Source organism: Bison bison, unplaced genomic scaffold (assembly GCF_000754665.1).
Source record: "Bison bison bison isolate TAMUID 2011002044 unplaced genomic scaffold, Bison_UMD1.0 scf7180017862279, whole genome shotgun sequence".
Lineage (NCBI taxonomy): Eukaryota > Metazoa > Chordata > Mammalia > Artiodactyla > Bovidae > Bison > Bison bison.
The window spans coordinates 318,444-329,180 of record NW_011492851.1 but is presented as its reverse complement, the minus strand read 5'-3'; the positions used below and the strand labels follow the sequence as shown (position 1 = coordinate 329,180).

Sequence of the window (10,737 nt, the reverse complement as noted above, 5' to 3'; positions counted from 1 at the left end):
TCGAGCCTTCTGTACCAGGAAACGGCTGAGGAGGAGGTGGGCACCGAGGCAGAGGCTTCGGCCGGGGCTGCAGCCCCGGGCGCCTGGCTTACCATGAGCCCTGGGCCTGCTGGCTGGGGGTGCCAGGACGCAGAACCACACTGGAGAGGCCGCAGCCCGCTCCGGTCCTGTCCCCGGGCCCGGGGAGCAGGGTCCACACGGCCCTCTGAGGTCGTCACCTGCATCAAAAGTCTACTAAGAAACCAGCCGCTTCTCTCTGGCTTTCTCCCGCTGCTTCGTTCACTGAATGGTTTCTGGAGCCTACTCTGCGCTGGGCCCTGGGTCGGGTGCTGAGAGCGCGGAGCCGGGCGGACGCAGTCTCTGCCCTCGAGGAGGTCCTTGCAGTGGGACCCATAGAAGAAACACACGTGGGGGCGCGTGGCCGGCTGCCTGGGGAACAGCCAGGAGCTTCCAGGAGAGACCCCTGCGGGCAGGGAGGGCACAGGTGAGGCCGGCCAAGGCAGGGGTGGCAGAGGTAGTAGGGGAGGACCAAGTCGGACCTGCCTCACCCCAGGGATCAGCTTCCCAGCGGAGGCAAGGACAGGGGAGACGCCGCCGGGTCGTCTCAAATGGTGCCTCCTCTGTGGGGTTTGAATGAGGTGAGTCCACCTGCATGCAGACCCCATCTGGAGGAGTATGCTATCGAGATCTGAACTTCCTCTAAAGCCTTATCACTGAACAGGTTTCCACACCCCATGGGGACATCCGTTCCTCATCACACCAACGTGGCTCTCAGCAGACCCTCGGGCTCGGACATGCACCCCACTTCAGGGGCCTGCTAGACGTCCTGTCCCCACACAACCAGGAGAGGACCCACGTTCCCTGTGCGTGGACCCACATGGATGCCCATGACAGCAGTGCCGAATGGCCAGGCGGCCTGCTGGCATGGGGCGCTCTCCACCATCCACCTGGTCGTGGATGGGGGCCCTCGGGATCTGGGCTGTGACGGCGGTGGAGCAGAGGGCGGAGGGCCCTGCCTGTGGCCCGACCCGGGTCCCTGTTCCCTTCCTCACGGCCGGCACCTCCGACGGGTCCTATGACACAGCCCTGATGGTGGGTCGCCAGTGGACACGTCGCCAGTGGAGCCCCCAAGGCCGCGCCTTACTGGAGGGCCCCCGGCTGAGCGTGGTAGGTCCCGGGAGCCTAAGGGGCAGGGCCTGGGGTGTCAGCCGTGTGGTCTCGGTTCTCCTTCACTCCCCCTCAGATAATGGGCCCAGCTGGGGGTGGACACGGCGGCAGGGCCAGGCCGGGGTCTGGCAGGCTGCGGGCAGCCAGGAGGGGATGTGGCTGTTTATCTGCAGGGGCTGGGCTGTGCCGCCTGGGGAGTTCAGGCGGTCAGAGGCGTCCGAGGCGGTTAGGGAAGTCTGATGGGGATATTGTGGCCTCAGGGCAGAGCCATCCAGTTCGGAGCCGACCCTGCAGGACCCCAGAACCCCGGGCACGTGATGCTGAGCGGGGGCTCCCAAGGACGCGGTCACAGTGCCCAGAGCCAGGCTTTGGCGCTAGCCAAGCTGCTTCAACTACTGTCTCCTGGGTCAAGGCCTTCCTCCAGGTCAGATGGGGTCACGGGGAGGAGTGGGAGAGCGGGGCTGGCCATCAGTGAGCACCGACCCACCTGCAGAGCCCCAAGGCTCGCATCTCCCACCAGCAGCCTGGACAGTGAGCCGTCTGAGATGCTACAGGAAGGGCCAGCCCGAGGCCCCAGCGGGCGGGAAGAGCTTCCTGACCTAAGGCCTGTCGTCTGAAATCCCCACTCACTCCTGGGACCACGGCGGGTCGCCCCAGGCTCGACCGTAGGAACAGTGGGAGCGCGTCCTCTTGTGCTTCTGGAGGCACGCGGCCGAGGCCCAGGTGTCGGCCGGGCTGAGGCCCTGGGGCCTCCAATGGGACGCCCCCCCATTCCTCCTGGCTGCGGGCGCCCCTGGGCTCGGGCTGCAGTGCCGCGGTCTCAGCCCCCAGCGTCACACGCCCCCTCCCTGAGAGTCCCTGTGTCGCTGGATGCTTGTCATCGGTGGAGAGCCCACCCTGCCCAGGGTGAGAGCCTCACATCTCTCCTGGAGGTTCTTGAGGGCACAGTGCTTGTTGGGGCACAAGCCACCCACGCCCGCCCACCCTCTGGCCCCAAATGCCACACCAGCTTGTGTGCAAAACGCTGTCACCCCTCCCAGTATCTGGATCCTCACCCCATTACAGCCTTAACTCTAACGAGCTCAAAACTCCCCTCTCAACACCAGCTCATGTCTTGCCATCTAAGCCCCCAAACCAGGTCTGAGTGGTCTGGGGTGCTTTGTTCCGGGCAAGACACCTCGCTGTGTGGACAAGCCATTGGCTCTCACACGCAGGCACATGGAGAATGTGGAAGCTCAGAGGTCATGGTCCCGGCAAGTCTGAAACCCAGCACAACAAATCCCAGGGGCCGCCCGGGCCTGCCCTGCAGATGAGCCTCTGGGCCCACAGAAGCCCCAAGGGCTGCATCCCTGGCCCCGGACCCAGCCGAGATGCATTCTCGGACACGCCACTGCCCTCCCCTCGCCTTGTCTGAGGACTGGAGACCCTCCCTGGGCCCGGAACGCCAGGGGGCCTCGCAGGTTCTCACTAGCCCGTGTTCCCCATGGACAAGAGGAGGGGCGGCCTACCCATGTTTCCTTTCCAGGAAACAAAGGCCCCCGAGAGGAGGGATCAGGGCCACTGGACACCGGGCCGGAAGGGACCAGGAGGAGGGGTGGCGGGGACCCCCAGCTGCCACCCCAGATCTCCACAGGGGACGCAGCGCCAGGGCTGACGCTAGGAACGCGCCATCATCCCAGTGTCCCCAGACTCTCCTGCCCTGAGCAGCCGCGGTCTGATTGCGTTTAACGTGAAATCCCTGCGGCGAAGCACAAGGGACTCGGGAATGAGCGCCCACGCGTCCTTGTCACCCTGACTCGGGGGCTTGCAGAAAGCGGAGGGGCTCTGCCCGGCGCCTCACTCAGGGCCCGTGCTCCCAGGGGCCTCCCACCTTCACTGAGAACCCCTGCCCACGAGGCTCCGGTCGGCAGCGCTGCTCTGAGCACCGAGGTGAGCCCTGGTTCCAGGCTGCGGGCGGGACGGACAGAGGGAAGACGGGGCAGCCCGGCCTGGCAGCGGGGGCACACGGGGGCTGGCCCCTCCCTACTGCTCGAGAGGGGCCCAGAGGACGTGGGGCGAGGCCAGACTGACCTTGAGGGCCGGGATCTCCACGCTGTCGCCGAGGCTGACGGAGCCCGAGAGGATGGTCCCCGTCATCACGGTGCCCTGGCCTTTGATGGAGAAGCAGTGGTCCACGGACATGAGGAACGGCCCCGAGGGGTCCCTCGTTGGGATGGAGATCTGGGACGTCAGGAGCTGGAAAGACAGGCTTGTGCCACACGCTGGGGGGCAGGGCGACACCTCCACCCTCCTGGAGACCGCCTGACCCTTTCTACTTTGCCCCTCCCTGACTTCACTAGAGAAGACACTGTCAAGAGCTGTCTGGCACTGAACGGTCCAGAGTCCTGGTCTTGTGGTAACGCCTCTTTTGGAAAAAGACCAGAGTGTGTGAGCAGGCCTGGCCCGGAGGCTTCTGACAGGGACACACGGACACGTCCGCAGCAGAAACCACCACCCCAGCTTCCCAGACCAGTGTGATCTGGAGCTGGTGACGAAAAAGTCACCAAAGCTTCACCCAGAAACAGGTTTGCTAAGTTAGCGAAGTCTGCCCTGCATAATCACAGAAACAGAGGCCGTGTGCGTGGCCACACCTGACCCAGGTCTGCAGACCCAGGGCAAGTGGGCCCCGGAGCCAACCCCGCCGGCCAACCTAGGTCTGCACCCCAGCTCCACCCCCTGCTCAGTGTGCGAGCCTGGGCAAGTCACTTAACCCCTCTGAGCCCCAGGCTCTTTTCTGCCAAAATGCGGATCAATACCTGAAGCCTCCCAAGGTTCGTTAATAATCATGTGACTGCGAATGTTCACAATCACGTATGAGAAGAGCTCAGTGCGGCTCCCGGAACATGACAACCACCCTCCCCACCAGAAGCACTCTAACGGGATGCCGTCCCGGCCCTGCAGGGTGGGGGCCTGAGCTGCGGGTGGAGACCCCGGTTCTGCTCGGGTTTAACCCTGTGAGGAAGGGCAGGGAGGCGCAGCCCTGCGTGGATGCAGCTGACGTACCTCGATGAGCTCCGGGATGCCCTGCGGAGCTTCCGTTTCGGGGGCGTCCGGTCCCTCAGGCTTGGCCGCAACAGGTATGACAGGTGCGCCGCGGAACCTGGAACAGAGACAGGCCCGCCGAGGTCACCGAGCATGTCCGGGGCCGCCGGAGGGCCAAGCGCGACGGAGGCCTCCATGCCTGCCCTGCCGGAGGGACCGCGGGGTGGCCGGCCGTCACGCTCCCGCCCGGTGACCCCATGTGGAGGCCCGAAGGAGCAACTGGTGCTGAGCCACAGACGTTAGAGGGGCCCTGGGTTTAAGCTGCTTGCTGAGCCCTCCTGAGGAGGCGCAGTGAGGCCAGGCCCGGTCCCTGAGTAAAGACCCCCGGGGAAGACCACCGGACCCTGCCCAGCCTCCTGCAGGGACTCAGGACGTGCTGGGCGCCCGCAGGCCGCCCCACAGCCTCTGCCTCCCGAGCCCGGCCACTTTAAGCAAAGATTCCCATGCAGTGGACGCTGACATCGTCCACTGGAAAACAAACACAAAACACAGAAAAGAGACAACACTCAGCGTGCACTCCCATCACGTGCTGGGCTCATCACCGTGATCCAGTCTTCCAACCTCCGTCTCTCCGTGCATTGCCAAGGAACTACTTTTTCATATTTTGGTTCTGTTAGTCACACAATTTCATATCCTTCTAGTTTATTTGCCAGTATATTAGAAAGACTCTTCTGTTGAAAAATAACAACAATAGGCTCATTTGACTAAGCCAAGAATACGACACGGACACTCTCATTGAAACCCCAGAAAATGAGGACGAAAGTGTCACCATCTTACAGACGCGAAGGAACGGCTCAGAAGGCGAGTTAGTCTGCCCCGAACCCCACCATCAGCGGCAGCAGGCTGCAGGCGGCGCCTCCAGAGCTTGGGCTCGTGACCCGGGCCGCCTCTGCCCTTGAACAGTTGCATCACTGCGGGGCCCAGGATGCACACGCTGTCCCCACGAGTGGGACTCATCCAGGACATTTCAGAGTCTTCACTGTTACAACAACTCTGAGATAAGCATGCTGGCAGATGTGCCTTGATTTGGGCGCATTCACGAGGTGTATGTCAAAGACTCAACAAACCAAAAAACCAGCCGAGTGTGGAGTGAAGACTGTCAAAGAGGCTGCTCATAAAAGCACTGGAAACGCGATCAGAACCAGCCTTCTCAGAGCCCTGCAGATCGACAGAGACCCAAAGCCGCCCACAGAAGGTTCAGTCAGCAGAAACGGCCAGAGCTCAGCACGAGCTCCTCGGCAAGGGGACCACTGTGGCGCTGTGACCTGCCTCGTTCCCATGCGCCTTCCTCGCCCCTGCAGGAGCCTCAAGCTCTCGACTCTCGGTCAGAGTGGAAACCAGCAACCTGGCGGCCTCTGCGAGCAGCAGCTTGTCTGTGCCCCTCAGAGCCCCTTCCCAGAGAAACAGTGTCATTTCTCCTATTTGGCAGCTCCTGGGGAAGCCAGCTCTCAGCCCGAAGCGGGGCGTGGGCCCGGCTCTCAGCCCAAAGTGGGGCGCAGGCCTGGCTCTCAGCCCGAAGAGGGGCACAGGCCCGGCTCTCAGCCTGAAGCGGGATGCGGGCCTGTCTCACACACACCTCGGCCCGTGCTCCGCCAGCCCCAGGCCCAGGGCCGCAGAGCGGGGGAAGGCAGGCGCTGAGAATTCCAGTGATTAACCATAAAGCTTTCGGAAATTCAATTATTGTTTATCCAAACCCTTTTGGGCAACGCACTGGAACAGAACGCAACGGCATGTTGGGCTGGTGTCTGGCCGTTTCCCAGGCTCCCGAGGACCTGGCCTGCTGGTCTGCTGAGCTCCCCGAGTGTCCTGGTTGCTGGCTCCCGGGGGACAGGTGGCCCCCTTGCCCAGTTCAGAGCTCGGCTGCTGTCTGGGCTCTAGGGACACAGGGGCGCTGGCCAGACACGGCAGCAAGAGCCCAGAGCACAGCCCCTCCGCCCAGCAGCGCGGGCTGCGGGTGGGGTGGAGAGGGCGCCTCCTCTTCGCAGGCGCCCCGCCCCCGCCGCTGTGGGTCCTCACCGTGTGAGCCGGGCCCAGAGCTGCTGACTGCGCACAGGCTGGCCTTCGTCAGCGCGCAAGACCCGCCTCAGATCAGCTAAGAGCACCCACGGGATTCTGTGTGTGTGTGTGATGCATGTAAAAGCCGTGCCCAGCAGGCTCCGAGCTTTGGGTCTGGAACAGCAGAACACAAAGTAACGGCAGTAAGGCCACGAGCGACACTTATGATTCCTTACCGTGCTCACAAGTCAAGCCAGACACAAAGCCGGGGGTGACTGTGAGCAGCTGGCTGCGAGGGAAGCCCCAGCCGAGTGCATAGCAGGTGCTCCGCGCGTGACGGCTCGTCACGAAGCCCCTGGACGTCCGGACCCCACGTCCAAGGCTCCCTGACAATAAACACGCCGAGGCCAGGCCTATCAGCTCGCGCTCCACAGAGGAAGAAACACGGAGGCCAGGAGAGAAGGCCAGCGCCGGAGACCACGTCAGCTGCGAGTGGGCGTGCGGCACGCGCCGTGCAGGGGGCCCCAGGCCGAGGGAAGGGGCGCTGCAAGCAGACAGCTTGGCTAGAACAGAAACAGGGGGGGACCAGAGCGGGTCTGGGAGAAAGAGTCCCCAGGATGCTGTCAGACGGCAACCTCCGTGGAGAAACAAACAGAGCAGCCTAGAACACAGCACAGCGTCGCTGTGATAACAGCCACCGCAGACTCGGGCGTGTGGGGGAGACAGACGGCCTGCGGGAAGAGCGCTATGACGTGATGCGTTGGGAAGATACGGCCACATTGTTACCTTCTATTTTTATTTCTGTTAACACTGATAAATGCTTATGCAAGAGTAAATTTAAATGCTTTCAGAGATAAAGAAATCACAAAGAAAAATAATCAAAGAGCTTGACTACATAAAAATTAGAAACTTCTGCATGTAAAAAAATAAAATGGAAAGACAGCAAATGCTAAAGACTTACTTATAGGAAATGTGACAGGCAAAGGGTTAATTAATGACACCCTTATTGATATTAAACACTCCTGAAAATCAAAAAGTAAGCATTAAAATCGCAAGAGGCAAGCAGACAAAACATACAGGCATAAGTTAAACACAAAACCACAACATTTACATACATAAGGAAAGGTGCTCAGTCTTACCAGTAATTAAAGAATCACATATCATTATAACAAGAGTGAAGCAACATTCCATCTTAGAGTTTTCAAATCTATCTTTAAATTAGACACTAGAGTTTGCCTGTGAGAAATGTCAGCGCGCCCAGAGATGCGCAAAGGGCTCAGAAGGGCTCCTGCCCTGTGACCCGGTACTCTCTCAAGAGAAAAAAGAGAGCACAGCTGAATGCTGGTCAAAGATGTTCATCAGGGATTATTTATTTACAGGAAAGAAAACTTAAGCCGTTCCCAAGGGTCAGCAACAGAGTTATGGTCACACGAAGAACTGCTCTATAAAATGTTAAGTAACAAAAGCACAAGTCAGAAAGGTAAATACCTCACGACCACAGCTGTGTGCTTACAGGGGGAGAACCGAATTCAGCAAAGTTGCACAGTACGAAGTCAACACACAAAAATCACCTGTGCTTCTATATACTAGCCAAAACAATCTGAAGTGGAAACTAAGACAGCAATTCCATTTATAACAGCATCTAAAGGAATGAACTATTTAGGAATAAAGCTAACCAAGGACATGAAAGGCTTGTACACCAAAAACAACAAGACTTGGATACGAGTTCTAAATAAAGAGAAAGACATTCGTGTCAACGAACTGGAAGACTTACTCCTGTTAAGGTGTCCATTCTACCTAAAACCATCTGCAGATTCAATACAGTCCCTGTTACAATTGCAACCACCATTCTGTGCTGAAATGGAAAAGGAGATCCTCAAATTCAGATGGGAATTGCAAGGAGACCCCAAAGTCAAAACAATCTTGAAACAGCAGCAGAAAGTTGGAGGGCTTAGCCTCCTGATGCAAGCTTTCCACACGGGGGCGGGGACTGAGGCGGGGACAGCGCTGGCCGGGACAGACAGGGGCCTGTGGAGCCACACGTGAAAGGACAGAAGGGAAACACACGCTGCCGGGAACGCTGGGCGTCTGCAAAGGAATGGAGGCGAGCCTTTAACTAGACCACACCTAAGAGATAGCCGACATCCGAGGACAGACCTGTACTTAAGAACGAACACAATAAAATTCTCAGGCAAAAGAAAACTGGGAAAATCTTTGTGACATCAAATGTGGCAACGATTTCATGGATATGATACCAGAAGCTCAGGCAAAAAAGATCAAGCAAGAAAGAAACTGGATTTCATCAAAATGAAAACCTTTTGTGCATCGAGGAATACTATTAAGAAAGTAAAAGACAGCCTACAGAATGGAAGAAAACATTTACAAGTCTGACATGGGCTCAGCCTTCAGAATATGTAAAGAACTCCTCCAGCTCAAGGACCAAACCCCTGATTAAAAAACGGGCAAAGGATCTGATGGCCGTTTCTCCAAAGAAGACGGACAACAGCCAACACACACGTGAGTCTCCACAGCAGTCACCAGGGAAGGCAAACCAAGACCAGCGAGGCGCCACGTCACACCTCCTGGCGTGGCTGCAGAGACTGGAGCCTCGCGCAGCTCGTGGGAGACGGCGCAGCGGCCCCCAGAGGGCCACCGAGAGAATGCACCCCACGCAAGCCAGGCCGCCCCAGGCTCACACCCCATGGTCCTAGCAGCGCCACTGCCCACAGCCAAGAGGAGACAACACGCGTCCATCAGGAGAGGAACGGATAGGCAAGACACGGCCTAAGCCCTGAGAAATAAGGACTTCGAGTCTGACTCATGCCCCAGCGCGGGCGGACCTGGGGCCCTGTGCTCACTGAAGCGGGGCAGGCAGAAGGCCACATGCGGCCTGATTCCACTTCCATGAGGTCCCAGAACAGTCAGGCTCCCAGAGACAGAGGCAGAGCAGAGGCCAGCAGGGCCCGGGGGACAGAGGCGAGCAGTGACCAGTCAGTGGGACAGGGTTTACGGGGACCATGAAGCAGGCAGCGGTGACGGGGCCCAGCTCTGTGAAGGCGTTCAATGCCGCAACCATGCGTTTACAGATGGATAAACGCACAAATGTGCCATGCACATCTTACTGCACCTTCTGAATGTGGAAGATGGTGGGGTGATGCAGGGCGCAGTTAGAGGACAGGAACGGGGTGAAACACATTAGCAGCCGCTGCTCTTGAGAAATCTTCTGGGGGCTTCACTTTACAAGATAACAACTTTCCTCTATTTTCCAAAGTTTCTTTCAGTTACTCTTTGGATAGGAAAAATAAAGCACCGTGTTTTTACCACTTTCTAGGTTTTGATACATACATGGTTGGCTGTCCATATTTTTCCTTTCTAGACAGAAAGCTGCTTCATGTGTGCAACAGCTGTTACAGAGGATCTACCTAACAAGGGACCTTAAGGAAAGGAAAAGTGAAAGTGAAAGTCACTCAGCCGTGTCCGACTCTTTGCAACCCCATGGACTATAGTCCCTGGGATTCTCCAGGCCAGAGTACTGGAGTGGGTAGCCGTTCCCTTCTCCAGGGGATCTTCCCAACCCAGGGATCGAACCCAGGTCTCCCACATCACGGGCGGATTCTTCACCAGCTGAGCCACCAGGGAAGCCCTACGACCCCTGAGAAGGACTGAAGGGAGCTCTCAGCTGCGTGGAGGTAACAGCTCAGTTCTTCCCACGAGATGGTTGCCCTGGGAGGCGCACCCGAGCCTCTCCAACCCCAGGCGCTGCGCGAGGAGAGCTGAGGTGTCCGCGGCCCTTCAGAGGCCAGTCTCCTCTGCATGTGCAATAAAGGCTGTGACTGACCTTCACCCAATAAATTAAAATAGGAAGGGTAATTGAAAGGTGTACGTGAGAATTTTCCTTAAATTTACCTAATCTAAATGGTTGGTATTAATTGACCCTTAGCAGCATCCTAAGCACCTCCCAGAAGGCCTCGTTTATAACCAACGATGCGGACACTGTACAGGAGCCCCAGGACCTGGTCTCCCCTTTCTGACAAGTAAATAAAACGGCAGGGAGATCAAATAACTCACTAGAAAGAAGATACAACTTTTTATCTTCCTTTTTACAGTCTCACATCCACTTCCACTGGGAATAACAAAGTCTGAATTCTTATGCAACACTTATCTAACTGTGTCGATTTTATCGGATTGATGAATTTTGCAACAAAAGGCAGCGCTGGGAAATCTTTTATGACACATTTGGCCCATTCTCAGGGCTGAAGCTTTAATTTAACCAACCAGAGAATTCTGAGCGAGAGCTGCAGGTGTTAGAGCCGAGAAAAGCACCGTAGAGGGGAGAGCATATCCATCTCTGTGACGGGGAGACAAAACCGCTCCCACTGTGCGCCCCCAGGCGGGAGGAGCAGCGGCTGAGGCTGACGGGGTCGGGGGCCGTGGGGCAGGCGGCGGCCGCGGGGGCATCCTGGTCAGGGGGCGCTGGGTGCGAGGGGGGCGACG

At 58.1% G+C, this 10,737-nt stretch overlaps 1 protein-coding gene across 1 annotated transcript in view; it reads right to left on the bottom strand.

The window, feature by feature from the left end:
• EEFSEC (eukaryotic elongation factor, selenocysteine-tRNA-specific) overlaps positions 1-10,737 on the bottom strand; it is a 114,981-nt gene that overhangs the window by 56,891 nt on the left and 47,353 nt on the right. The window contains exons 3-4 of the mRNA XM_010832832.1: positions 4,210-4,306; positions 3,238-3,402 (exon numbers count right to left, since the gene is read on the bottom strand). Of these exons, the coding sequence (XP_010831134.1) occupies positions 3,238-3,402; positions 4,210-4,306 (262 nt within the window). The remainder of the gene's footprint in view (positions 1-3,237; positions 3,403-4,209; positions 4,307-10,737) is intronic.